Source organism: Pantherophis guttatus, chromosome 16 (genome assembly GCF_059756535.1).
Source record: "Pantherophis guttatus breed Tessera chromosome 16, ASM5975653v1, whole genome shotgun sequence".
NCBI lineage: Eukaryota > Metazoa > Chordata > Lepidosauria > Squamata > Colubridae > Pantherophis > Pantherophis guttatus.
Window position 1 is genome coordinate 15,611,117 of NC_142078.1, and position 27,977 is coordinate 15,639,093.

General features: G+C 46.9%; 3 protein-coding genes across 5 annotated transcripts in view; 2 read left to right on the forward strand and 1 right to left on the reverse strand.

The window, feature by feature from the left end:
• The window catches only part of TSC1 (TSC complex subunit 1), a 32,964-nt gene extending 18,093 nt beyond the window's left edge, over positions 1-14,871 (forward strand). For all 3 annotated transcript variants that reach the window (XM_087879972.1, XM_087879971.1, XM_087879973.1), the window contains 10 exons: positions 924-1,028; positions 1,726-2,299; positions 3,813-3,856; positions 4,579-4,745; positions 5,900-6,082; positions 6,696-6,806; positions 7,453-7,575; positions 8,852-9,039; positions 9,907-10,065; positions 10,877-14,871. In XM_087879972.1, the coding sequence (XP_087736098.1) occupies positions 924-1,028; positions 1,726-2,299; positions 3,813-3,856; positions 4,579-4,745; positions 5,900-6,082; positions 6,696-6,806; positions 7,453-7,575; positions 8,852-9,039; positions 9,907-10,065; positions 10,877-11,414 (2,192 nt within the window). In that variant the 3' untranslated portion in view covers positions 11,415-14,871. The remainder of the gene's footprint in view (positions 1-923; positions 1,029-1,725; positions 2,300-3,812; positions 3,857-4,578; positions 4,746-5,899; positions 6,083-6,695; positions 6,807-7,452; positions 7,576-8,851; positions 9,040-9,906; positions 10,066-10,876) is intronic.
• A 4,116-nt stretch (positions 14,872-18,987) lies between these two features.
• SPACA9 (sperm acrosome associated 9) lies at positions 18,988-26,767 on the reverse strand. Its single transcript, XM_087879993.1, has 4 exons — positions 26,680-26,767; positions 25,085-25,241; positions 21,500-21,702; positions 18,988-20,680 (listed from the first exon to the last, which is right to left on the reverse strand). The coding sequence occupies exons 2-4, from the start codon at positions 25,226-25,228 to the stop codon at positions 20,284-20,286; spliced, it is 744 nt and encodes a 247-aa protein (XP_087736119.1). The 5' UTR covers positions 25,229-25,241; positions 26,680-26,767; the 3' UTR covers positions 18,988-20,283.
• Positions 26,768-26,859: 92 nt separating this feature from the next.
• Positions 26,860-27,977, forward strand: part of AK8 (adenylate kinase 8) — a 54,675-nt gene continuing 53,557 nt past the window's right edge. The window contains exon 1 of the mRNA XM_087879984.1: positions 26,860-27,651. Within this exon, the coding sequence (XP_087736110.1) occupies positions 27,568-27,651 (84 nt within the window). The 5' untranslated portion in view covers positions 26,860-27,567. The remainder of the gene's footprint in view (positions 27,652-27,977) is intronic.

Here is a 27,977-nt window from a genome sequence, read left to right on the forward strand (position 1 = left end):
AATTAATGTATTGGAAAGATAATAAATGGAAAAAAATATATTTTAGATTTTTAGAGTGTAGAAGACATGTAAATTTTGTGTATATCGTACAAATAAGTAACTATGAAATAAGAATGTATATGTATAAAATAATAGGCCTGTGGATAAGTTGAAATTAAGAAAAAACTCCGATAACACGGAAAGCTGTAAAAGTGTAATTGTGATTTTAAAGTTTAAAAATGTTGAATAAAAAATATTAAAAAAAAAAAAAAGAACAATTCGTTTAGTGACTCTCTGAAGTTACATTGGCACTGAAAAAAGTGACAGGGCTGTTTTTCGCACTTATGACCTTTGCAGCATCCCTGTGATCATGTGATCCAAATTTAGATGCTTGGCGGCTGACTCATAGTTATGACGGTTGCAGCATCCCAGGATTACACGATCCCCTTCTGCGACCTTATTGAGACCAGATTCACTTAACAACTGTGTTCCTAACAAGAACTGCAGTGATTGACTTAACAAGTGTGGCAAGAAAGATTGTAAAATGGGGGAAAACTCACTTCACCAATATCTCATTTAACAACGGAGGTTTGGGCCTCAATTGCAGTCATAAATCGAGCACTACCTGTAGTGTTCTTTGAGAAAGGGAAACAAACCAGAACCCTTGAGCTTTCTTTTGTCCAAGCTTGTCGGGGTCTTCCATACAGGTAATCCTCGATTTATGACCTCAGTGGAGAGGCTCCATTACGATCATAAGTCGAGGACTGCCTGTAGTGGAATTTACCTACTTTTGAGATCAGTTGGAGCAAGTCTGGAGCAAGCCAGCAAAATTTTGGCAAGGGGAAAAGGGCCGATGGAACATATTTGTCTTAGTAAGGTAATGTTGAACTTCCTTTTTTATGTTTTCTCATTTCTTTCTTTCTTTTTTGACCTTGGTTATCCAGACTCCCATGGCAGTAAAAATTCTGTAACTTTAAACGACCTGCCCAACATTCTAGGGGACCTGGAGGCCTCTTGCGAAGACAGCGGGGAGAAAGACCGAGAGGAAGGTGAATATATGTGGTTGCTTTGAACGTCAGCTGCTGTTGTGGCCCGCCAGCGGATCTGGCAGCAGATTTGGACAGTGAGGAGGTTGGGGAGGAACCTGGGCCAGTCCTGGAGTCTGGGGAAGGCTCCGATGAAGGCTCTGCGTCGGAGGCAGAGCAGGGGCCAGGGCCGTCTGACAGTTATCAGCTGCCTTCGGAGTCAGACATCAGTGGGGCAGAAGAACAGCTGGAGCCTGTTCCCAATGGGCGCATGCGCAGAGTTGCCGGACGAAGGGAACAGCTAAAGAACAAGGGTCGACTCAGGAGTAAGGCCATAGGTGGACAGTGAAGGGCCCCTCCCAGAGGGAATAAAATAGGAGCAAAAGGGGAGTGGAGTTTGCAGGAGACAATTAGTTCTCTTAATTGGTTCATGACTCTCCGAGGCTCCTTGCCAAGTTTTGAAGATATCGGCCTGGCAGCTCCCTAAGCCAGATAAGGTCTGTGACTGTAAATTCTCCCTTGAAAGACTTTGCTGGATACGAATGAGAGGAATTCACTGTTTATTTAATAAAAGGGGTTTTGTCGGGACCAGGATTCCGCTTCGTGCTTTTGGGGGAAGCTTAAGTCAGAACAGACTGCACTGCCTGTCCTTCCAAAGGAGACAGGATCAGGCCTCAATAAACGGAACATTTCCCCCACCCCCTTTTTTTTCCCCCTCCAGAAGCCATCTCGAACGAAATCTCCGAGATCACCGCCGCGGAGGCCGAGCCCGTAGTGCCCCGGGGAGGCTTTGATTCTCCGTTCTACCAATCCAGCGAGAATCTCTCCGGCTCTCGGAAATCTCAGTCGCTCGCTTCAACCGCCTCAGGGCAGTTTTCGAACGCCGAGCCTTTGACATCTTTTCTGGACCAATCGGGGCTCGAAGGCCCGCGGGATACTCCGAAACAATCCTTCACACCCATCGACCGGCCTTGCCGGGATGCCGAAGAGATTCCTGCGGGAATCCAAGAACTTTGGGCTTCACCAGATCCGGGCGTTTTGACTCCCAGCCCTTGCAAAATCCCCGCTCGTCAGAGGCCTGGCCTTGGGGGCCAGCAACTTCCTGGATACGAGCACCTGTTTGAGGTGGCGTTACCGAAAACTGCTTACCTGTTTGTCAGCCGGAAGACGGAAGAGCTGCTGAAAAAATACAAGGGGGGACTGGAGGACAAAGGTTTCCTTTCAGCTTCTCCTCTGCGTGTCTTAGACAGGCTGCTCCAACACGGGGCCGATGCTCACAGCAGAGAACTCAACAAGTAAGTGGCTTGCGTCTCCGCTGGACTCGCTCCGGACAATAAGCCGGGTTAGCAACTGACTTGCGTTGACGGCTGTTTGAAACATCCTGCAGTCCTGTGATCACAATTTATGATCTTTTTTCCCCCTCCCCGCAAACCAGCCTTTTAAAATTCCAGTTTCTGTAATTAAATCCAGGTAGTCCTCGATTTACGACCACAACCGCACCCACAATTCCTTGTTTTTAAGCGAGCTCTGCCCCATTTCAGCACCTTTCTTGCCACAGTTACTACCGTGTTTCCCTGAAAATAAGACCCTGTCTTATATTTTTTTTTAAACCCCGAAATAGACACTCGGCCTTATTTTCGGGGAGGTCTTATTATTTGGGGAGAACGTGGAGCAAGACGGGGCTCCTCTTGCCATCTTACCTGATTTCCAGCTCTGTCTCCCTAACCCTAACCAGAGGAAATGGCGGGGACTGGCTACGCATGCATTTAGATATTTTGGGGGAGGGCTTATTTTTGGGGGAGGGCTTATTTTCGGGGAAACGCGGTAAGTGAATCACCGCAGTCGTTAAATTGGTAAGCCAGTTGTTAAGTGAATCTGCCTTCCGTTGACTTGGCTTGTCAGGAGGTCGCAAATGGGGAACACGTGATCCCCTGGGGCACTGCAACAGTCATAAATACGAGTCCGTTGCCCAGCGCCTGAATTTTGATCACGTGATCATGGGGATGCTACCAAGATCGTAGCTCTGAAAAAAAAGGTCATCGGTCACATTTTTCAGTGCAACTTTGGTCACTAAATGAACCGTTGTAAGATGAAGACTTGCCTGTTACAGGAAGCTTTTACATCCATTCATTTGGAGAGCCTTCTCTGTGGGGGCACCTACTATCTGGAACGAGCTCCCCCCCAAGATACGGAGGATTCCGGATCTGCGTACCTTCCGTCGCACGCTGAAGACGTTCCTATTCCAGCAAGCCGGCCTGACCTAAACTTCTCCTCTTTTAAATGGGAATTTTAAATTTGGTTTTAAATTATTGGGGTTTTAAATATGGTTCAGCCAAATTTATCTAACTTGTTTTATTTCTATTTTAAATTTTGTATTTATATGTTTTATTTCATGGCTGTTCACCGCCCTGAGTCCTTCGGGAGTAGGGCGGTATACAAATTTAATAAAATGTAAAATGTAAATGTAATGACTGCTCAAGTTAGCAAGAAAGATCGTAAAACGGGCTAAACACACTGAAATGTCTCACTTAACAACAGAAATTTGGGGCTCAATCGTGGCTGTAAGCTGAAGACTACCTGCCGATCCTGCAGAATTGATCTGGCCAGGCAGATAGTATGGGGGTGGGGGGCAGGCCCCTCAAATAACCAGGCCCTATGCCCTAAGTGTAGTGAACCTTCACTCCCCCGTTGACTCCCTCCCACCAATTTCCACCAATCGTGCGAGACTTCAGAGAGCAGCTATCCATCCATCCACCTACCTACCTACCTGTCTATCGATCTATTTATATATTTTCCCCTCATTTCCAGGTTATCATTGCCTAGCAGATCCGCCGATTGGACCCACTTTGGAGGTGAGCGAATTTTCCCACTCAGGATCTCGACAATTGATGGGTCTGTTCCCTTTTGGTGCCTTCCAGTTGTTTTGCCGCCTCCTGGGTTAAACCAGTGATGGAATTCAAATGTTTTTACTACAGGTTCTGTGGGTGTGGCTTGGTGGGTGTGGTGGCTTGGTGGGCGTGGCTTGGTGGGCGTGGCAGGGGAAGGATACTGCAAAATCCCCATTCCCTCCCCACTCTAGAGGAAGGATACTGCAAAATCCCCATTCCCTTCCCACTCCTAGGGGAAGGATACTGCAAAATCCCCATTCCCTCTCCACTCTGAGGCCCGCCAGAGACGGTATTTGCCGGTTCTCCGAACTGCTCAAAATTTCCGCTTCCAGTTCACCAGAATCTGCTGAATAGAACCCTGGATTAAACTAATTTCTAATTCGTAATTTTTTTTATTTTTTTTATTTTTTGCAAAAAGTTTTTTATTTTTTAAACAAAAACAACATAAAAACATCAACCTTCCAAACATTTACAGGCAGTATTTCGATCGGTAAAAATCATTTCGTGCTCTCAAAATTTTGGCCTGAATTGGGTCCATTGTTAGTTCAAGAACTTGATTTTAGAATTAACCTGGTAGCACAAGTGTCCAGTGTGCGCACGCACACACAAGCGCACACACACCCCCCCACCGCCCTGGGTACTCCCGTGTTTTCAGCGCCATCTCTCCCTGGTCCTTCTCCCTGCAGGTTCTCCTCCTTCTGATGAGATTCACACCCTGCAGAATCAGCTGCGCCTGCTGCACAACCAGCTGTTGTACGAGCGCTTCAAAAGGCAGCAGCACGCTCTCCGGAACAGGCGTCTCCTGCGGAAAGTCATCAAAGCTGCTGCCCTGGAGGAACACAACGCGGCCATGGTGAGCCAGCTGGGCATCTGGCCTCCTGACCAGCAGAGGTGCAACCTCTGGGCCTTGGATGTACTTTCCCTCGGGTGACCCCTAGGGCCGAGCTGTTCCCCTGGGCAATTCCTGGCAGTGAAAAGATTTAGATTTAATCCATCCATCCATCCATCCATCCATGTCTTCTCCCACTATCTCTATCAATCCATCATTCATCTCCTCTCTCCCTCCTAATCTATCTATTCAATTATCCATCCATCTAATCTTTTTCATTTATTCTCTTTCAACTCTATCTATCTATCTATCTATCTATCTATCTATCTATCTATCATCTATCTGTCTACATCTCTGTATTTTGATCTTTTTCTATCTTATCTTTCTATCTATCCATATCTTCTCTATATTTTTATCTTTATTTATCTTCTCTGTCTATCTCTGTCTGTCTTGTCTGTATCTATTTTTCATTTATTCTTTCATCTATCCTATATCTATCTATCTATCTATCTATCTATCTATCTATCTATCTATCTATCTTTCTATCTATCTATCTATCTATCTACATCTCTATATTTTGATCTTTTTCTATCTTATCTTTCTATCTATCCATATCTTCTCTATATTTTTATCTTTATTTTTTCTTCTCTGTCTATTTATCTCTGTCTTGTCTGTATCTATTTTTCATTTATTCTTTCATCTATCCTCTATCTATCTATCTATCTATCTATCTATCTATCTTATTTATTTATTTATTTATTTATTTATTTATTTATTTATTTATTTATTTATTTATTTATTATTCCAATTTATATACCACCGTTCTCCGGAAGGACTCAGGGCGGTGTACAGCCAAAAGTAAAAGCACACAAATATAAAATTCAAAAACAATTGAAAAGCATATTAAATAATTTGGCCCAGCTATTCAAATAGCTATTATCTATCTATCTATCTTCCAGCTATCCATCCATCTATCTACCTATCTTCCTACCTACCATCTATATCTTATCTATCTATCCTATCTTGAGGTGGCAAGAGATAAGTTCGATAGATAAGCAAACCAGGGTTTTATGGAGTTCTGCTCCAAATAGCCGAATAAATTGTTCCCATTCGAATAAGCCCAAGCGTGGGCCAAGGCAGGGCACGTCCTTTGACTTCCGACCTCTCCCTCTGGACAGAAAGACCAGCTGCGCCTCCAGGAGAAGGACATCCAGAGCTTGAAGCTCAGCCTCCAGAAGGAGCAGGCCAAACACCGCCTGTTCCAGGAAGACTACGACAGCATGGTGGCTCAGCTCCACAGCCAGATCCGACAGCTTCAGCACGAACGGGAGGAGTATTACAACCAGAGTCAGGAGCTGAAGGTAACGATCCTCGCTTGGGACCTTCACAGGGTGCGTTTTCTCAGAGGGTTCCTTCTGCCCTTATCCCCTACCAAAAATAAAAAACCCCTCCCAGAAATCAGAGTGTTTCAGAAAACAGATTCACCCCATCAGATTCATCCCAGTTTGGTCTAGTGCTTAGGCACCAAGCCAGAAAGCAAGAAACTGTGAGTTCAGGTCCCTCCTTAGCTAGGAAAGACAGCTGTGGGTGACTTTGGGCCAATCACCAGGAGACGGTGAGTTCTAGTTCTGCCTTAGGCCTGAAAGCCGACTGAGCCAATCTCCGGGAGGCTGGGAATTCTAGTCCCACCTTATGTCAGGGTTCCAAGTAACGCACCCAACGAAATCAGGTCTGACGTTTTAGGCATGGAAAGCTGGCTAGCTTGACTTCGGGCCAGTCTCTCTCAGCCCAAGTCACCTCACAGGGTTGTTGTTTATGGGGGGGGGAGGGAAATAGCAGGAAAGAAATATAGTGTGCATTTGCCTCCTTGAACTTTATTCTAAAAATAATAAAGGCTGGATATAAACGATTAAATTATGATCGGGGATCCTCACGTAAACTGGACGAACGGATGTTTTTTTATTGCTTAACTAGACCAAACTGGAAGACTGTTCCAACGTAATCCGAGATTTGCGGTCCGAGCTGAAAAAATCCAACAACAAGGTGTGCCATACAGCACTGTTGCTGAGCCAAGTTTCACAAAAGGTAAAAAAAAGCTCAGGGTATAGTTCCCGGTTTCCTGCTTTTCCGCTCAGGAGCTCAAGGCAGCGTAATTTCCGATGGGAGGAGAGAAAGAGGGTGGCTAAATTGCTCTTTGCACACCCTTGAAAACACGCAAAACAAATAGGGACCCATCTACCAGGTTGTATGCCTTGGTAAGGCCACACTTGGAATATTACACCCAGGTTTGGTTGCCACGATGTAAAAAAGATGTGGAGACTCTAGAAAGAGTGCAGAGAAGAGCCACAAAGATGATTAACAGGCAGACTGGAGGCTAAGCTTCTGGGAAGAGAAGCAAAACGTTTTCAAAGAAAAACAAGGAAGTCCAGAGAAGCACAACAAAGATGGTTAGGAGACTGGAGGCTAATGATAATAATGATGATGAAAAGTTGCAAGAACTGGGTATGTCTAGTCTAACAAAGGGAAGGACTAGGGGGGACATGATAGCAGTGTTCCAATATCTCGGGGGCTGCCACAGAGAGCAGGGGATCAAGTTATTCTCCAAAGCACCAGAAGGCAGGATAAGAAGCAACGGATGGAAACTTATCAAAAAGAGAAGCAAAGAAATTTCCTGACCAATCAGTGGAACGGCTTCAAAAAGAGACCTTAAATATTTTCTCCCTCCCTCCAGCTTTCCAACAGTGAGTCCGTCCAACAGCAGATGGAGTTCCTGAACAGGCAGCTGTTGGTGCTCGGAGAGGTGAACGAGCTCTACCTGGAACAGCTTCAGAACAAGCATGCCGACACCACCAAGGTTACTTCCTTTGACCCGATTTCATGTTGGTTGTTCTGACGTAGGCTTCCTTAAAAAGTAAACAACACAAACTTATTCCCGGCAAACCTCTTTAATCCATACGTTGTAAATTACTTTCATTCCCAGCCCGAAAGGCTTCTGAAACAATCTTGCAGGGGAGTGTTTACAAACACCCACCTAATCTCCCTTGGAATGCTGCCAGAGAACTAATTGCCACACGCAGGGCAAGGCCAAACTTAGCACAGAGTCAAACAGAGCTTTTTCAGAGCTTTTACCGACCAGATGAACAAATTGCTTCCTGCAAAAGCTCACATCCCGTTCGCGTCTCTTTTACGTCTTATGGGAGGGGCCAATCATCTCCAAGCCTTACTCCCAAGTCGACCCTGTTTCCTTAATTGTTCCTGTCTCCTGGCAGCTCTGCGCATGCGCACACTGGGAACAGGCTCACGCTGTTCTTCTGCCTCACTGATGTCAGACTCTGGAGACTCCGGAGGCAGCAAAGAACTACCAGATGGCCTTGGTCCCCTCTCTGCCTCCTACTCAGAGCCCCCATCCGAGCCTTCCCCAGACTCCAGGACTGGCCCACGTTCCTCCCCAGCCTCCTCACTGTCTGACTCTGCAGCCAGCTCTGCTGGCCGCTGGCAGGCCACAACACTGGTTACTGAGCTGCCACACAGGTGTCTTGCTTGTCTTTTGGCCCCTGTTGTAAAATTCAGGCATTCTCATGTCACACTCTTATGAGAAAAAAAAAAAGACGCCAAGACACTAGAAAAAGTGCAGAGAAGAGCAACAAAGATGATTAGGGGACTGGAGGCTTAAACACATGAAGAACGGTTGCAGGAATTGGATATGTCCAGTTTAATGAAAAGAAGGACATGGGGGGACATGATAGCAGTCTTCCAATATCTCAGGGGCTGCCCCAAAGAAGAGGGAGTCAAGCTGTTTTCCAAAGCACCTGAGGGCAGGACAAGAAGCAACGGGTGGAAATTAATCAAGGAGAGAAGCAACTTAGAACTAAGGAGGAATTTCCTGACAGAGAGAAGCATTAATCAGTGGAACTTCTTGCCTCTAGAAGTGGGTGCTCCACCACTGGAGGTTTTCAAGAAGAGACGACAGAATGGCATAGGATCTCCTGCTTAAGTAGGGGGTTGGGCTACAAGACCTCCGACATCCCTTCCAACCTATTCTGTATTTTGAACCCGTTTTGCCTTCCCTTAGGAGGTCCCTCCCGATGCTGAGTTTCTCTCTTCTCTTCCTCCTCCTCCTCCTCCTCCAGGAAGTGGGGATCATGCAGACAGCCTTCCGGAAGGAGCTGGAGAGAGCCAAATCCTGCCTCCTCCTCCAGAGTCAGCAAGTGGAAGCGTCTCAGAACCGGATTGCAGAACTGGAATCTCAGCTCACCAAGAAGGATCACCTACTACTGGAGCAGAAGAAATACTTGGAGGATGTCAAAGTCCAAGCCAGGTTGCCTTGATGATGTCCTCTTTCGCTTTGCTCTGCAGGGAGGAGCCCTAAGCTAACTTAGAAAGTATAGGAGTGTGGGATCCTTGGTCCTCTCTGAGTTTGGTGGTTTTCCTGCAGACGTTTCATGACCCAACTAGGTAACATCATCAGTGCTAGAAGGAGTGGAGGAGAAGAGGGAGGAAGAGTACCTAACGACCACAGTTGAGCCCAAAATTTATGTTACAGCTGTTAAGTCAGTTTTGCTCCACTTTACAGCCTTTCTTGCCACAGTTGTTAAGTGAATCACTGCCATTGTTAAATTAGTAACCCCGTTGTTAAGTGAACCTGGCTTCCCTCTTGACTTTGCCCGGAGATCACATGACCTCAGGACAGGGCTACCGTCATAAGCATAAGTTGCCAAAGCATCTGAATGTGGATCACGAGACGTTGCAGCGGTCACAAGTGTGAAAAACGGCCCATAGGTCCCTTTTTTCCAGTGCCGTTGTAACTTCGAGGGGGTCACTAAACCAACTGTTACAAGTCAAATCAAGTTCATTGCAGTGTTTAAGACCAGAGGACCAGAAGAAATAAAAACACTCCAGGAATAGTCAGTTAAAAAAAAATTATAGAATAAAAATAATAACAGATTTTTTTTTTTAAAAAAAATCTACATTAAAATCGCAATTTGGCATCCCAATCTGTCACTCACGTGTGACCTCACTCTACCATCGTAACAATCCTTAAAACTGCGAGGCCCATGGTCGCTAAACACTAAAATGCAAAGGAACAGTAACGCAAAAGGGTTCCTTGTGTGTCCAATCACACTTGTCCGAATAAAGTGTCCCATTCCATTTGGTTCAGTTCAAGGCAGCTTCTTGTCCGTTGCAGGGACCAGCTGCAGGCGGTCGAGCACCAGCACAGAGTGCAGAAACAGATCGCGCGGACCTTCGAGCTGGAGATACTACGCCTGTACAGTTGCCTGGATAGCGACCGGTTGCAGAAGAAACAGGAGGACAAAATGGAAACGGCAGAAATGGCGGAAGAAAGGTAAACCCGACGTAAAATGGGACGGAATTCACCAGACAAATTATTCTCGGCAACGGAAATATTGGGCTCAATTGTGATCGTAAGTCGAAGAACTTTACAGCGCTCTCTGGGCAATTTATAGATGTCAGCCTCTTGCCCCCCAACAATCTGGGTCCTCATTTGACCGATCTCGGAAGGATGGAAGGCTGAGTCAACCTCGAGCCTGTCAGGATTCGAACTGCCATGGTGGCGCAGTGGTTAGAGTGCAGTACTGCAGGCTACTTCTGCTGACTGCCGGCTGCCTGCAATTTGGCCGTTCGAATCTCACCAGGCTCAAGGTTGGCTCAGCCTTCCATCCTTCCGAGGTGGGTAAAATGAGGACCCAGATTGATGTGGGGGGGGGGGCAATAGGCTGACTCTGTAAACCAGTTAAGAGGAGCCGCAGCAGCGGGGTAAAAGAGCCACATGCGGCTTCAGAGCTGCAGGTTGCTGACTCCTGCCCTAACCACTGCACCACCACAGTTCGGATGGATGGATGGATGGATGGATGGATGGATGGATGGATGGATAGATAGATAGATAGAGCAATAGCACAGTCTTATATACTGCTTTACAGTGCTTTTACAGCCCTCTCTAAGCAGTTTATAGAGTCAGCCTATTGTCCCCAACAATCTGGGTCCTCATATGACCGACCTCGGAAGGATGGAAGGCTGAGTCAACTTTGAGCAGGTCAGGATCAAACTCCCGTCAAGTGAGCATGCCGAGTTTAACTTGCCATCCTAACCACTGCGCCCTCCTTCTTCCTCACCCATTGCTCGTCCTTCCCCCACAGGCTCTCGGGGGCAAATGAAGGCCTGGGTCACCCGGTTGCCCGATGCGGCGAAGAAATGCTGGGCAGGAACGGGGAGGCCAACTCTTCCGGCCCCCAGGCTCACAATAGCAGCAGCAGCAGCAGCAACAGCAGCAGTAAAGGCAACAGTGGTGGATCCAGTCCAGAAAAGACCCTTGGCGAACGTGGCGGACAGTTCAACAGCTGCTGGGAGGCCTCTGCACGACAGGAGCCTCCTTCCACCCGCAGCCGACTGACCGTGGGTTCCTTCCCGAGTTCGGAGAGCTTCCTGGGCATGAAAGCTCGCGAACTCTTCCGCAACAAGAGCGAGAGCCAGTGCGACGACGACAGGGTGGCCATCCAGAGCCTCTGCGGCACGTTAAAGACTGAATTGTGCAAAGGGCCCGGCTTAGAAACCCGAGGGCCCCTACCCCCTTCTCCGGGTCCCGCGGAACCCACACCCTCCCCCCGAAATCAAGAAAGCAGCGTCGAATCGCTTCATATAATGGACTACAACGAATCCCATCACGGTCATAGCTAAGCCAGGAGAGCGCGCGGCGGCGGGGCGGGGAAAAAAAAAATCAGTGTTAACTTCTTTTCATAATCTCGGAAGAGGGAAGAGGCATCCAGGAGCGCATGTGGTTTTAACTAAAAGCTTTCACGTTTCGTTCGTAGACCCGTGGACCCCTGCCACGGAAACTGGACCGAGTATTGTTTCGTTTTGGAGGGGGGGGCGAGTTGGAACTTGGCTGAACGGAATGCGGGGCGGATGCCAGATCTGGAAAGGGCCCCCCGAGAACTCTTGTCGTCCCTCCCTCTCTGCCATCTTTCGATGCGTTTTCTCCCCTTTTCCCCCCCTTATACTTGTTCCTTAACTTGGGGTGGTGACGGCTGAGGGCGTATAACTCCCTTTGGCCTCCCGCCGAACGAACTTTTGTGCAATAGGTTAGCGGGCCTCTCTGAGCGGATCGGGAAGGTGGGGGGAAGGGAGTGTTTGTGTGCATACTCTGGAGGACTGTGGGCCTCCCCACCCCCTCCCCACCAGTCCTCGATCAGGGTTGGTAGCCATCTTGCTCCCCCCCCCACCCCTTTCGCAGGTGACGGTTCTCCTCCACAAAGTTTCTTTTCTTAAAAAAAAAGGGGGGGGGGGCTAATATCCTCAGCTGCCCTCATCGTGAGCTGGACTTTGCTCCGATGTCGAGCAAAATCCTACTTTAAAAGGATTTCGATCTGCATTCCCCCTCCTTCCCTTTTAAAACAAGCCCCCCCCCACTTCTCCCAAAAATCAGTTTATCTCCTTTCCCCCACCCAACATTTTCTTGTGCTTGGATAGGATTTTTTTTTTCCAGGGGGTGGGGAAGAGAGCGGCTCGCGTTTTGGAAGCCGCCCTGCAGAAAGTCCACCCCACATCATCTCCTCGAAACACTATTTTCTCTTTCTACTTTTATTCTCTTTAGCTGTGTGTTTCTCTCTTAGTCTGATAAGCTGATAAGTGGCCCGACTCGAACTTTGTTAAACGGAAAGCATGGAAGAGAAGGCAGCCTTTTCTCTCGATGGGTGAGTGTTTTATCATCGCAGCACGCCCGGGATTGATGGCGGAAACCACCGGGGGTGGGGGGAAATAAAATCATTTCTCTTCCCACCGTCCGTCTTGCTCCCCTCTCCCCGTGTCTCTTTTACAAAACGAGAAGAATCCCCTTCGCCGGTTTTGTGTTCCGGTTTTCTTATTAAGAAGCTTACGATCTCTTGGCGTCCCAGTTTCCGGCCAAAACCCATCCGTCCGAAGCACTTAATTGGTTTTCCTCTGGATTTGAACCTCCCATTGGGACCGGGTGTGTTGCACGCACGGACGTGGATTAGACCTGTGACAATCTCCCACCCACCCACCCTCTCTTCTCTCCATCCTCAAAACCTTCAGAAGGAGATACTTGAGGTTCTTCGGATGCTCGGAGGGCCCTTCGAAGGCTTAAATGCTTCCCCCCCGTTTGCATCGTGTCTCTTTCACGAGGTGGTCCTTCCCTTTGGGTGGTGAGCATAAGTGACACCTTGATTCTTAAAAACCACCCAGGGCCTCCGTCGTCGCCATCTCTTCCTTTTTCCGGATATTTTCTACCCCTTCCGGGCACAAAGCCAGCCTGGGGGGAGGCCCTTTTCGTCAGAGAAAGCTGCTAAGGTGTCGTCCGTCCCCCCCCCCCCCAAATTGCCGTCTCTTGCTGCTTTCCTTCCAGTGGTCCTTTGGTACATTTCTTAAACCAAACCTTCCTTTAAATAAAAAAAAAGCCTCTCTCTTCAAACCCTTCCTCCAGGATTTCCCTAAATCGACGGCGAGTTTAAATAGCTGTGGCATTGAGCGGAAAAAAACGCGGCAAGCGTGCCATGGGATTGAATGATGCTATGTTCAGGTGAGCGGTGCGAGGCCACGAGTGTCAGGAAAAAAATTGTGAACCGCCTTGTTCTATCCAATTTTTTTTTTTTTTTTTTTTAATGGGTGGGCTCTGAAGGCATGTGGCTGATGGGGACGGCGGTATTCTCCCAAGTATGAGCTCAGCGGGTTGAAGCCCCCCCCCCCAATTCCTTCAAGCAGGGGTTCTCCAAACTTGGCCACTATTAAAAGACTTCTGGACTCCCAGAATCCCTCAGCCAGCCATTCTGGACGTTGAAGTCCACGAGTCTTAAAAAATGGCCAGGACTGGAGAAGACCCCCTGCCCTAAAGGAAGAAGAACGACTTCATTTCCTCCTTTCTACTCCCTTAAAAATTGGATTTAAAACCAGTCCTTTGTATATGAACCGCAGTCCTTCGTATGTGTGTGTGTGTGCACAGAGCTAATTCCGACCTTTTTTCAGCCAGGTGTTCTAACTGGAATAGCCCCCCACCCCACCCCCAAATCTTTGTGAACAATTTGGTGGGGGGGGGGGTCTCAACTCGAAGGCTTGTGGACTTCAACTCCCAGAATTCCCCAGCCAGCCACCCTGAGGAATTCTGGAAGCTGAAGTCCGTAAGTTTTGGAGCGCCTTGGTGTCTAAATGGATTTTCAGATCCCATCCAGGTCACTGATAAGAGGCTGACTTTTTTAAAAAATTCCTTATCCCTTGGTGGGGAGGGCGTCTTTCCACCCCGGCAAGGGGACCCAACCCTATTTCTCATTTTAGCTATCCGGATTTGGAAATACCTTCACAGGTGTCTCTCAGGAAGGAAGCTTTTTCTGGTTTCTCTCCCCCCCCTCCCCACGCCGACAGTCCTAGTCTCAATTGAAAAGGATCTCTTTTGTTTTTCAGGAGTCAAAATAATCTCATCTTTTCCCTCCCAAGGTTAGGACCGGTTCCTTTGTTCGCTTTTAGAAAAAAGACCCCAACGGCCTTCGCGATGAATTGGTGGAATTGTCCCATCCCAATTTTTTTTTCCCCTCCCCAGCAGGCCACAGATGATGATTATCCTTCCTCTTTGAATCATGGATGTAGCATACATAATGGAAGTACTTGGTTTTTTTGTTTTTTTGCAATTTTGGGAAGGGAGGGGAGAAAGGTTCTCGTTAGCGAAGCTGAAAATAATCCTTGTTTCCCCCCCCTTTTTTTTTTTCTTCTTCAAGAAAGAAAGAAAAAAATAAAAAAAAACCGGACCGCTTTTAGTTAAATCTTTTGAGAACAAAAAACAAAAAAACAAAACAAAAAACCAAGCTGTCGATAAAAAGTGAACGTTTCCTGCCTCGCTCTCTTTGTAAGCATGATTTTTTTTTTAAAAAAAAAAATTTGACTTTTTTTTTTTTAAATAAGAAAAAAAGGGAGGATGGGGAAAGGGGAAAAAAATAAACGCCACAGCGATGATGAAGTGATGCTACGAAATGGTACAATCGAAACGAAAGAAAAAAGACATTTTCACAGGCAAAACTGAACCGAGGGTGTTTTGCTGACATTTTACTAGAATGTTCTAATACATCAAGGCAGTTGCTTGTGTTTAACTGTGAACAAATTAAAAAAAAAAAATATTGTTTTTCATTCATCTTAGGGTCGAGAAGTGATTCCCCCCCCCTTTTCCCCTTCAGAATAAATCTGCTAGTTGGAAGCCATTGTGTAAATAACCATTTTGGGGAGGGGGGGGGGAATTAAATGGGATTGAAAGCGGCAGGCTGGTCTGTTCCAGATGATCTAGTACCGTGATGGCAAACTTATGGCACGCATGCCACAGGTGGCACCCGTAGCCATATCGGTGGGCATCCGAGTTCATTTTCGGGCCTCCTGGGCCCACCAGAAGTAGGGAAACAGGCTATTTCCTGCCTCCGGAGGGCCTCTGGTGGGTGGTAGGGAAGGCCCGTTTTTCTCTCACACCAGGCTCCAGAGCCTTTCTAGGAGTCTGGGGAGGACGAAAACGGCCTCCTCCCTCCCCCCAACACGGAGGCCGGAAATGGCCCATTTGCCAACTTCCTGTGGGACCGGAAGGTCTTTTTCTGTCCCCAGGCTCCAGAGGACCCTTTCTAGAACTCTCCTCTTTTAAATTTTTAATTTGTGATTTTATAAATTGGGTGTTTTTTTGATCTGTGTTTCGGCCAAAATATTTAATAATTTTAAGGGATTTTTAATATTTGTATTATCTGTATTTTATCTTGGCTGTTCACCGCCCTGAGTCCTTCGGGAGTAGGGCGGTATAGAAATTTGATAAATAAATAAATAAATAAATAAATAAGTCTGGGGAGGGTGAAAACTTCCGGTCCCACTGGAAGTTGGCAAGCAGGCCGTTTCTGGGGTGGATGGGTGGGGAAGGCAGTTTTTGCCCTCCCCAGACTCCTAGAAAGGCTCTGGAGTGGGTGAGAGAGAAAAACGGGCCTACCGGGCCAACACGTGCTGGGAGCGGGGGTGGGGTCGTATGCGCAGGGGCGGGGCGCACAGAATTATGGGTGTGGACACGCGCATGCCCCGCCTCACTCCCCACCCCCGCTCCTGGCACACAATGGCAAAAAGGTTAGCCATCACTGGTCTAGTGGGAAAGACTCTAGGAAAAGGGCTTCCCCCCCCAAAAAAAAACTGTTACGAAATTGTTAGAAGGGTCACCAGAACAAAAACTTCAGCAGGCCTGGGATTACGCTGAATGGAGAGAGGGGGAAAAATATATATATTTTTCCCGTGGCTTCGAATTTCCTGGGGAAAGGTTTTTAAAACTTGTTCCAGATGGGGAATCTAGAGAAAACTTAATTTAGCAATTGGTGTCTGGAAGATTAAAACACCTAAAGAACAGTTGCAGGAACTGGTTTATGTCTAGGTTAATGAAAACTAAGGACCAGGGGTGACCTGATAGCAGCCTTCCAGTATCTGAGGGGCTGCCCCAAAGAAGAGGGGGTCAAATTATTCTCCAAAGCCCCTGAGGGGGGCAGGACAAGAAGCAACGGATGGAAACTAACCAAGGAGAGAAGCAACCTAGAACTAAGGACGAATTTGCCGATTGAGAACAATTAATAGAACCGTTTCCTTCCAGAGATTGTGCGTGCTCCATCACTGGAAGCGTTTAAGAGATTGTCTCAAATGGTGTGTATAGGGCTTCCTTGCCTGAGCAGGGGGTTGGACTAGAAGACCTCCAAGGCCCCTTCCAACTCTGTCGTTCTGTTATCTTTCTGCTAATCCAGTTCCGAATAACACTTTACCCCCAATTTACAAGCGACTCTTCGATTTATCGCAGCACTGAACAGTTCTTCGCACAACTGTTAACCGACCATCCCCACAACCACGCGATTCCCAATTCGGGTGCGTGGCAAGCGGCTTTGTATTTATGACGCGTTGCAGTGTCCCGAGGTTTTCGTTGGTGACCACCTCATCAGCAGGCTTCGGAGAAGCAGAGTTAACGGGGGGAAGCTGGATTACATTAAACAACCACATCCATGGCACAAAAAAACGACAACCCAAAACCTCACGAAATTGGGCACCAGTCTTGCTTAGCAATGGAAGCTCTGATCCCCAATGGGGTCGTAAATCAAGGACTACCGGTACCCTAGGGGGAAGGAAAAAAAGGAACAGTAGCCCAGCAAGGGACTTTATGTTGACCAGGAGGAAGAGAGGTGATCCTGAAAGAAAGATCAACAAGTAATCCTGTGATCAACTCTCGGTAACATGGATCTAGGATCTAGAGAGGCCAAGGGCTGAAAAAAACACATTTTTCTTTTCTCCTTTATCACGTTTTTTTGCTGCTTTCTCATTTCTAGGTGCACCTCAAGCTCCTCAAATTGTTTGTGGCATCGGGCCTGACTCGCAACACAGGAATGGGGTGCTAAATCAAGATTATTTTTTTTTTCTTTCGAACTTGGGCTGGGCTTTTATGAAAGATTTTTTAAAAAAGGAGGAGGAAAAATTCACTTGGGACCTTGATTTTCCATCACTCAAACTTTGCCTCTTGATCAAAACACTCCGGGAACTCCTTTTTTTTAAAACCTTTCAACGGATTCTGTGTGTGTTTGTTTTCCTAGTTGAAAAAAAAAAAAGAAATAATTTGAAACTCTTGTTCTAAAACCCTCTTAAAAGGCCATTTTTCCGTATTCCGTTTTGCTGGGAAGGTGAATCTTACCCCCCCTTAAAATTGGCCTTTAGACACTTGAACCATCTCTGGTTTGCAAACCTTAAAAACAGGGATGGGGTTTTTTTTTTAAAAAAAATCCCGTTTTTAATACCTGGACTTCTGGCATAAAAGGTAATAGGAGTTGTTTACAGGCAGCTGAAGAAATCTTGACATACCTTTTTTTTTTTTTTTTGGAAAAAATAAAAAGTCTCCACGCTAGTTTTAATATTCTAAGACGCTTTCTCACACCTGGATCAAACTGATTAAATATGTATTACGGAGGAGAAGAGAAAAGCCAGCAAGGTACAAAAAGAGAAAAATAAATTGCCATCCTTGCTTTCTTGTGCTAAGCAGAATAGCCCGGGTAGTTTTATAAACACAACCATAAATAATAAACATTTTACGCCGCAGGAGCTTCGGAGGTGTGGGTTGAAAGAGGCTCAATTATTCATTTTATTTCGAGACTGAAGAGAAGAAACTCTCAGCTATCTTTGGCGCATTTTGGCTTTCTAAGGTCTCCGTAGAAAGGGGAAACATGCTTTTTTTTTAAAAAAAAAAAAGTTTTTAAAACCCTTACCATACAGGTAGTTCTTGAGTTACAACCGTTTGTTTAGTAACTCTTCAAAGTTACGAGGACACTGAAAAAAGGCATTGACAACCGGTCTTCACACTTCATGACCCTTGGCAGCAATCCCCACAAACATGAAAATTTGAACCCTTGGCCACTGATTCGGATTTATGATGGTTGCGTTGTCCTGAGGTCACCTGATTCCCCCTCTCCCCCCAAGGTCATAAAATGGAGCAAAAACGCTTAGCAGCAGAAATTATGGGCTTGATTGTGGTCATTAAAAGTCAAGGGCTACCGGTGTTTTCTGTTTTAGAAGATGCCAGAAATAAATAAAAATAAAATCATTCAGAATGCTCGGAGGGAGCAAAGCTGACATTTTTGGGAGAAAAACTAGAGTGGTCTAGAAAATGCAACCTTAAAACACTCAAAAGAGCCATTTGGACCCGTTTCCCACAGAAAAGAAAACACCGGGAGCCACAAAACCCTTCCCGTGCCTGACTGTTTCCTGACCGACCACAAAACTAAGCCTATGTAGTTGAATTAAACGTTCTGTTTTCTTCTGAAACTTTTCTTGGATTTTTCCATATTTGGCCTACCGGGGGTTGAAAAGCTCAATAAATCACATGCTGGCAGGTGTCACACATTGACGGTTGTGACGCATATTTTGAGTGACGGAGCCACAGCAGAGGGGTGAAAGAGCCACATGCGGCTCCAGACTCCTGCCCTAGTGGCGTAACAAGAAGGATTTTCATTCTGGTTGTAAATCAAGGACTACCTGTATAAGGAAAATCTGGGGAGTTTCCAAACTGCTCCAAGCTTTCCGTCGATCAAACCACAGTTCCCTCCAGCAAACCCACCCACATGTGGTTAGTTCGTGGTTTAGCGTCTCCCACCAAGGCAAAATTGGGGGCTGGCGGGGGAGGAGGAGAAGGTGGGGTTGTCGTCCCTACCGTGGTTTATCTACTGGCCACAAACCACGTTTGGTGAACATGTTAGCAAAGAGCATTAAATGCAAGGGAAATGGCTTTATTCAGAAGCGTCTTCGGGTTGGAAGCAAAAAAAAAGGGCAGAGGTAGTTTAGGACGCCTGTAAGAAGGTGGAAGAAGAAAAGAAAAAAAGAAAAAAAACCACAATCAGACCAAAAAAAGAGCAGAATTGGGAGACCAAATATTGCACGCGTCTTTTTTTTTTTTTTTTTTAAGTTGAACGGGTTTCCCGCCCCTGTGGTGCACATTGAAAAGTAAAGAGAATGGAAATTGTCCAGTAGCATAGGCTGGTGTTGGTTCGGATAACCTGGTTATAAGGTTGCTTCTCAAAAAAAAAATTATAACGATCTTTAGTTTACGTGTTCCAGGATAAGGTTGCAGGATCTAATCTGCGTGGATCCTAGTGGATCCAGCCCGGATTGGATCTTGCAAGTCTGCGGTTTCTTCTGATCACCAAAGATCCGGATTTAAATACTTCCGCTCTGCGATCAGATTTGGAAAGCCTGTTTTGGGAGGGAGAGGGGTAGAGTTGCGCTAGGGCTGCGCATGGTTTTAACCAGGAATAAAATGTGGAGATTTGACCGGAAGGTAGAATTTGATCTAGCTGCCCTTGGAACCGAATGATCCAACTGGATCGCCTGATCGAAGATGACCTGATCAATTTGCCCAGGTACGGATGGACAGGCTTCAAAAAGTCAACAAAGTTGACTTGAATGGGCGCTCAAGGAATATAATCTTGTGTGACTCGATGGGATTCCCATCGAGTCAACTGAGAATCTGAACTGAATCAGACCACAAAACCCAACAGGTGGGGTGAGGCCTTATTTCTGAGCCCACCCCCAAAACGGAACCATCCATGGGAACGGGGGTCTCCCTAACTTCCCCACCTCCTTCGTTGACCCGTTGGCCAACGCAACCTCGAATTCAAGCTAGTGGGTTTAAGTGGCGATTCCGTTCAACGCTGCTTGGGCTCCTTGGGGTTTTATGACGGGGGGGGGAGAAATGCAAATTGGGAGGTGGATTGTGATACGCATCCAGCCGAGAGGTGGCTTGGTAGGTCGTCCTGGGATCTGGCTCTCCCTGGATCTACAACCGGGGGCACAGGACAAGGGAGCAGGCGGTGAAAAAAGGATCTTCCCTGTGAAGGGACCACGGAGCGTGGTCTCACTTTTCTGCACCGTTCTCAGAAAAGTCCATGGCTGAAGCAGTTCCAGGGAGACTAATTTTAATTTCTAGACACCGTGCAATTGGGTGGGTCGTGCTGTTTTCCTGCCCCCTCCAGCTCACCCTTCTAGATTTGGTGGGGTTTTGGTGGGGTTTTCAAAAAGCATTTTTACCAGGCGGTTTCCAGGGCCCGTCGAGGAATTTTTGAATGGCTCGCCCAAGGCCACCCATCTGTTTTATTTTAGCCGCCCGCCTATTCTCCCGCTTCTGAGCCTTATCCAACAAGCTAAGCTTGGTCTGGACAGCCTCGGTGACGAAAGTAGGCCGGCCTGACAGGTCAAAGCCCTTCTTGGTCCGAGTTGGCAAGTTTATCTGCTGGAGGATGGCCGCTTTGCGGGCACTCACGCTCTGCAGCATGTTCCGGGGAAGCTTCTCCGTGTGAGCCACCCACTCCTTCATGCAGTCCAGGATGATGGGGATCAGGCTGACCACTCCGCCGTAATGATTCCGGGCTTCGTCGCAGCTGAGATGGTTCACCACGTCGTGAGGATATCTGAGGAGCAGGGAAGGAAGGAAAAGAAGGAAGGAAAGGAAGGAAGGAAGGAAAGGAAAGGAAGGAAGGAAGGAAAGGAAGGAAAAGAAGGAAGGAAGAAAAGGAAGGAAGGAAAGGGAAGGAAAAGGAAGGAAGGAAGGAAAGGAAGGAAAAGAAGGAAGGGAAGGAAAAGAAGGAAGGAAAAGAAGGAAGGAAAGGAAAGGAAGGAAGGAAAAGAAGGAAGGAAAGGAAGGAAAAGAAGGAAGGAAGGAAGGAAAGGAAAAGAAGGAAGGAAAGGAAGGAAGGAAAAAGGAAGAAGAAGATGATAGAGACGAAGGAAAAGAAGATGGGAGGAGGCAGAGGAGGAGGGAAGGAAAGAAGAAAAAAGGAGGAGGGAGAAAGGATGAGAAAAAAAGGAAGAAAAAGGTGGAAGAAGATGATAGAGGAGAAGGAAAAGAAGATAGGAGGAGGGGGATGAATTTTTGTAATTGATTGGATGAGAATGAAGACCGAAGAGGTTGCCGACTCCCAATCCAAGACCTGCCCGGCTTTTGTGTTGCAAACCGCAATCCTCAGTTGGCTGCTGGAATGGGTCTCAGGTCAGGTGTGCATGCACGCTAGAACCTGGAAGTTCAGATTTTCCAGAGCATGGTCCCGACGAGCGTGCATGCGCGCGATAATCACTGGTTTATGCCGCCCACAGTCATGGATTTGAGATGGGCAACTCTTCTCGATCCTAGTTAAAAATCTATATTAAGGAAGCTAAATTTAAGACTGGACGGAGGAGGAGGCTTTCGGCCAAGCTGGGCTTGGAGAGGACAAGAGGGACTAGAAACTTACTTAGCCCGGAGGCCACTGAGGTCGTTGCTGTGGCTGACGTAGGTCTTGCATTTCTCCAAGATGGCGTTGGTGGTGCTGTTTCCAGGGTGCAGGCACTCCAACCTTTGGCAAAGCTTGTGCAGTTCGCAGCAAATGTTCAGAAACATCAGCAGAATGCGCTTGTCGGTCGTGTTGTTGCAATAGTGGTCCATGTAGGTCTGCACCTGTTGGACGAGCAGAGCAAGGAGGGGGGAAAATGCAGGCAGTCCTCAACTTACAACAGTTCGTTTAGTGACATTTTCAAAGTTATGACCGCGCTGAAAAAAGGGACTTAGGGACCCGTTTTTCCACAATTAACGACCGTTGCAGCATCCCCAGTGGTGATCGAAATTCAGATGCTTAGCCACTGGCATGTACTTACGACGGGGTCCCACGACCCCGTCCGACCAGTAAAGTCGATGGGGTGGGGAAGCCCGATTCGCTTAACAACCGTATGACCGACTTAACAACTGCAATGATCCGCTTAACGAACGTTGGCAAGAAAAGTCATAAAACGGGGCGAAAACCCGCTTAACAAATTTCTCACTTAGCAACATCAATTCCCGGGCTCAATTGTGGTCGTTAAGGACTACCTGAGACGCAGTCCGCTCGAAAAAGAAACGCAGAAAGAAAGAATAACAAAGTTGGGACCTTGGAGACTATCTAGACCATTCCCCCCTCCCCGCTCGAGCAAGAGAGACTACACCACGATTCCTTGGAAGACGGCTCTTCTACGTGGTATAGGCAGTCCTCGACGTGCGTCCATTTTTTTTAGCGACGGAAAAGACTGAAGGAAGGAAAATAAATATATATATATATATATATAAGCAAATCTTTTTGGCCGCACAGGTCATCATCGGTCAACCGGGGTGGGGGAATGGGTGAGCCAGATTCATTTAACGACCATGTTACTAACTGTACCGATTCACTTAATAGATGCAGTAGGAAAGGTGGTAAAATCACTTAAACGTTTCACTTAGCAACAGAAATCCTGGGCTCGATTGTGGTCGTTAAGGCGAGGACCACCTGCATTTCCAGACCCTGTTTGCACAGGTGTCACAATCTGGTACACAATCCAAGGCACGCTTAACCTCGCTTCTGTTAAGGGGGGGCTTCACTAAGCATGCTATGCCCACCCCCCAATCTTTGTCATTTTGTCACCGGGGGAAATTCATTAACCAGGTTAAAGCCTATTGAGCAAAAGTTAGCCTGCTCTCAGCTGGTTTTGCAGTTCGCGCTTTGCCCTTTCGGAGCGGAGAGCATCTGCGGGAAAAAAACCCACAACTTTTGCACAAAAAACAACAAAACCACCAAAATCTTCCCCGACGCGAAGTCATTATCTATAGCGAGAGAGAGAGTTTCGGTCCCTGCCATCCCGTTTTTTTTCCCTCCCTCCCTGAAAAGTTAGGAGGAGAGAAAGTTTGAGAGGGAAGATAATGGGGTGCAGAGGTTGCCGACTCCCAATCCGAGACCGCCCCGGCTGTTGCGTTGCGAACCGCAATCCTCAGTTGGCTGCTGGAATGGGTCTCAGGTCAGCTGTTAGTTGGCAGGATGGTTCCTGCACCGGAGCTACTCCTGGTCGTTGTTGAGCTTAATTGGATCCCGGGGTGACCAACTCAGCAGGAAAAAAAAAAGAGAGAGAAAGAGAGAGAGAGAAAAAAGACACTTCCTTTTTAAGTGGCCCCACCAGATTTCGAATTCTTCTTCCTGCCTTCTCTTGTGCTCACACCCGATGGGGGAATGTAGTAGATCAAAATAAAATCTCTTTATCTCTCTCTCTCTGTGTGTGTCTGGATTGTGATTGTGCTGGTAGACACACCTCCAAGGTTTGGCCTTCCTTGCAAGGCAGGTAGGAGAAGGTGACGTGAGCCCTAGTTGTTAAGCCTGGCTTATGATGAATTCGGCCGCCGTGATTATTATTTCGTGCCGCCTTTTTCAACTCGGCTATTTTTTTCGCGAGGATCCAGGGCAGTGGTGAAATCCAAATTTTTTTCTTACTACCTGTTCTGTGGGCGTGGCTTGGTGGGCGTGGCAGGGGAAGGATACTGCAAAATCCCCATTCCTTCCCCATCTCTGGGGCCACCTAGAGGTGGTATTTGCCGGTTCTCTGAACTACTCAAAATTTCCGCTACCGGTTCTCCAGAACCTGCTGGATTTCACCCCTGATCCAGGGCTCAAAACATATGGGATGGATGGATGGATGGATGGATGGATGGATGGATGGATGGATGATAGAGACAGATGACAGGAGATGGACGATAGACAGAGGAGATGGATGGATGCTAAATAGAGAGGAGATGGATAGGTGGATGGATCGAGAGATGGTGAGATAGATGAAATGGATAGTTATGAGACAGATGATTAGAGAGATGATAGATGATAGGGAGAGAGAGAGAGAGAGATTAGATAGGTAAGTAGAAAGAGAGAGATGATAGAGAGATAGGAAGTGGAGGGGTGAAAGTATTGATAACAGAGATATGAATGGTCGAATGATAGCCCGGCCCACAACTACAGCAGGTAGAGAAGATTGACTCAATGAGACATCCATTTTCTTTTTTCTTTTTTTTAAATAATTACTTCAAAGATAATCCGTATACGGTGTCTTCTCCTCCTTCATCATCTTCATCTGCTTTTTCACCTTTTCTTCCTTCCTTCCTTTTTCCTTCCTTCCTTCCTACCTTCCCTCCTCCTCCTCTTCCTCCTCCCATCTTCTTTTACTTTGCCTTTATCCTCCTCCTCGTCCTCTTTCGTCCTTCTCTTCATCCTCCTTTTTCTCCCTCCTCCTCCCTTTTTTTCCTTCCTTCCTTTTCCTTTCCTCCTTCCCTTCCCCTTTCATTTGTCCTTTCCTTTCCTCCTTCCCTTCCCTTCCCTTCCCCTTTCATCTGTCCTTTCCTCCTCTCCTTTCCTTTCCTTTCCTTTCCTTTCCTTTCCTTTCCTCTCCTCTCCTCTCCTCTCCTCTCCTCTCCTTTCCTCTTTCCTCTTTCCTTTCTTCCCTCCCTCAGATTCCGATTCACTTAAAAGTTCTTCTGAGTCCCCACAGTCTGGAAAATAAAAATAATTCCCCGTCCTTCCATTTATCATGTTGCTTTAGCAGACACTTCTCCATCCATCACGGGCCTCTCGGCGACAGAGCCATTACTTTTAATAGGCGCTTTCAAATGCTTTCGCTACATCGTGGGAATGCACCGCGGGGCAAGAGGGACACTGCCATGTTCTCCGTTTCAGTTTTTTTGGGGGGGAGAGAGGGAGAGAGGGAGGGAGAGAGAAGGAGGGGGAGAGAGCCTGTAGTACAGTGGTCTAGGCACTGTTATTAACATCTGCTGCTTGCAATTACTGCAAGTTCAAATCTCACCAGGCTCAAGGTCAACTCAGCCTTCCATCCTTTCAAAGATAGGTGAAATGCGGACCCAGATTGTGGGGGCAATAAGCTGACTTTGTATAAATATACAAAAGTATGAGGGCTATTGCTTAACGCACTGTAAGCCGCCCTGAGTCTCCGGAGAAGGGCGGTCCACCCCCCCACCCTCTCCACCTTCGGCTCCAATGCGGGGTGAACCCCCCCCTTACCTGCCCGATGCTGGACACCGGCTTAATTTTATCGTGGGCGTTCTCTCGGACGTGTTCCAAGGCAGCGATGAAAGTGAACTGCTGCTGTTGGAAGATTTTATACGTCTGTTCAATGTTCCGTAGGCTTTCCTTGATTTCATTCATTTTTCTCCCCCTCCTGGAAGGAAGAAAAGCAATTCCTTCTATGATTTTTTTTAAAAAAAACATTTTCAATTTTTTAAAATTTGTAAACCACCCAGAGTCGCTAGGTACAAGACGGGTGGCAAACAAGCTAGTTTATGGGTAGTCCTTGACTTATGACCATAATGGGGACAGGATTTCTGTTGCAAAGCAGAACGGATTTTGAGTTCGTGCCTTATTTTATAACTTTTTTTTTGCCAGTTGTTAAACGATTTAGTATAGATTAGAATTAGAATTAGAATTAGAATTAGAATTAGAATTAGAGTAGAGTAGAGTAGAGTAGAGTAGAGTAGAGTAGAGTAGAGTAGAATAGAATAGAATAGAATAGAATAGAATAGAATAGAATAGAATAGAATAGAATAGAATAGAAAGTGTGATTGGATACACAAGGAATTTGTCTTGGTGCATAGGCTCTCAATGTAGATAAAATATCCGGAATTAGGTTTTTAATAGACCCTCTGGCACTCGTGATATATTGAAGTTTTTGTGATTGATATTTCTGTTTTTATTCACTGGTGGGCTTTTACTTAACGTCCTGTTCACTTCCCAGAGTCCCCGTTGTAAGACGAGCAACCATATTTATTTAAATCAGTGTTTCTTAAAACTTTTTTTCTTGGAGGCTCCCCCCCAAAAAAATCAATTAAGTATCAATCTTACTCCAATACCCCTACATTTAAATCCACATAACATAACACAATCCCCAATTATTTCCTTAAATTCTCTTATTCTAATCGCCGACGATTCTTTTATCAACTATTCCAAATAATAACATTTCAACAGTGAAACATATTCAGTAAAAAAAAATCAACTAAGTATCAATTTTACTCCAATACCTACATTTAAATCCACATAACATAACACAATCCCCAATTATTTCCTTAAATTCTCTTATTCTAATCACCAACGATTCTTTTATCAACTATTCCAAATAATAATATTTCAACAGTGAAACATATTCAATAAAAAAAAAATCAACTAAGTATCAATCTTACTCCAATACCCCTAAATTTAAATCCACATAACAAAATACAATTCCCAATTATTTGATTAAATTCTCTTGTTCCAATCTCAAATAATTTAGTCACCCACGTTTTCAAGGGGGGAAAAAAACCCCCCAAGAAAATCCAATTTTTTTGGGGGGTGGGGAAGCACTTTTGGGACAACGGTGACCTGGATGATTGAGAATCTCCGTGGACCATTCACGTGTGAATCCCCCTACTCCGTTTGATGAGCTGAGGATTCAGCATCTCTTGGGGGAAAAAAAAAACACACCAGGCAGGGAAATCGTGGGAAAAAAAGTTTGCAAAAACTCTGAAGCGTGGGATCGGAACTCCGGACCGCGGAAAGGGCACCATCCAGCGTTCCTCCGGCGCTCGGCATCCCCTTAAGAGCCCTGCCAGGTAGGCTAGGCTCACCTTTATTCTTTCTCCCGATTCTTCTGCATGTCCCGGACTCGCTGCTGCTGCCGTTGCTGCCGCCGCCGGCGACCACCCTGATGATGATGGATCCAGCGGCTACCTTCACTCCCCCGCCCGACCCTTTGCAAAGCCCGAGGCGAGCCGGGCAATTGTTACACGCGTCTCCCGGGCAACCGAAGGACTAGCAGCCCTGCTCACAGCTGCCACGCCCGCCCCCTTCCTCCTCCTCCTCCTCCTCCTCCCCACACCCTTAACACGTGGGGACCAAAAGAAAAAAGCGCTTCTTGCATTTAAAAAAAAAAAAAAAATTTGCTCCGCAGAGCCTCCAAAGCCAGGAGCAGTCTATCTGCCAAATCAGTTTTGGCCGTTGCAGGAGCTCAAAGCGGGAAAGGTTTGGCAAGATCAGGTCTCTTTTTGATGCCTCCGGATATCTCCGGACTGTCTTTTGCCTTGTTCCTTTTGTGTCTGTGTGTATGGGGGGGGTCCCCCGAGGCACGTAGTCGGTTGCTTCTGCTGCAAAAGGTTTTAATGGGGGGGGGGGAAGAAAGGGGAGCAGTGGGTTGATGCTCCCCCTCCCTTTGCAAAAATTGGGAGGGAGAGAGGTGCAGTAGAAGTCCCTCTTGCCAGCTGACACGCGAGCGCGTTCACACGACCTGGGAGGAAAAAACCCGTGCACGAAAAAAAAAGGGGGGGAAAGCGACTCTTGCGTGCAAAAGCGCTTTTTTTTTTTTTGGTGCCTCTCGGCTGCCCTCTAGCGGCTCAACCCCAGGTCTCTTTTTTGCCTAGCTAACCAGCCAAGCCGTCTTTGTCGCTAGGTGATGACGTCACGGCGGGGAAAAAAGTCTGAGCGTCGCGGCGTAGCGACGCGCGGTTGCTAGGGGCGCCATGGACGCTACCAGGAGGCCTCTGTACATCCCTCCTCAAATGGGGCTCTACGCGGAGAAGCACCGCCTTTTCGAAATGATGCAGGTGAGGGGAAGCCGGGCTCGTTTGGGGAAGGACGGCCGCCGCCTGCCTGCCTGCCTGCCTGCCTTAGCGGCGCCGACCAACGGCTCAATTCTCCCGCGAAACGGGGAGTGGGGGCGTGTGTGAAAGGGAGAGAACTCCCAGCAGCCACCGCGGCCAGCTTGGCCGGCCATTGCTAGGGAAACTACGTTTCCCAGCCTGCTCCACGCCCAACGAGGCTTCCCATTGGTCTAGTTCAGAGGCCTTCAAACATGGCAGCTTTAAGACTGGTGGACTGCAACTCATAGAATTGGAGTTATTATTATTATTATTATTATTATTATTATTAT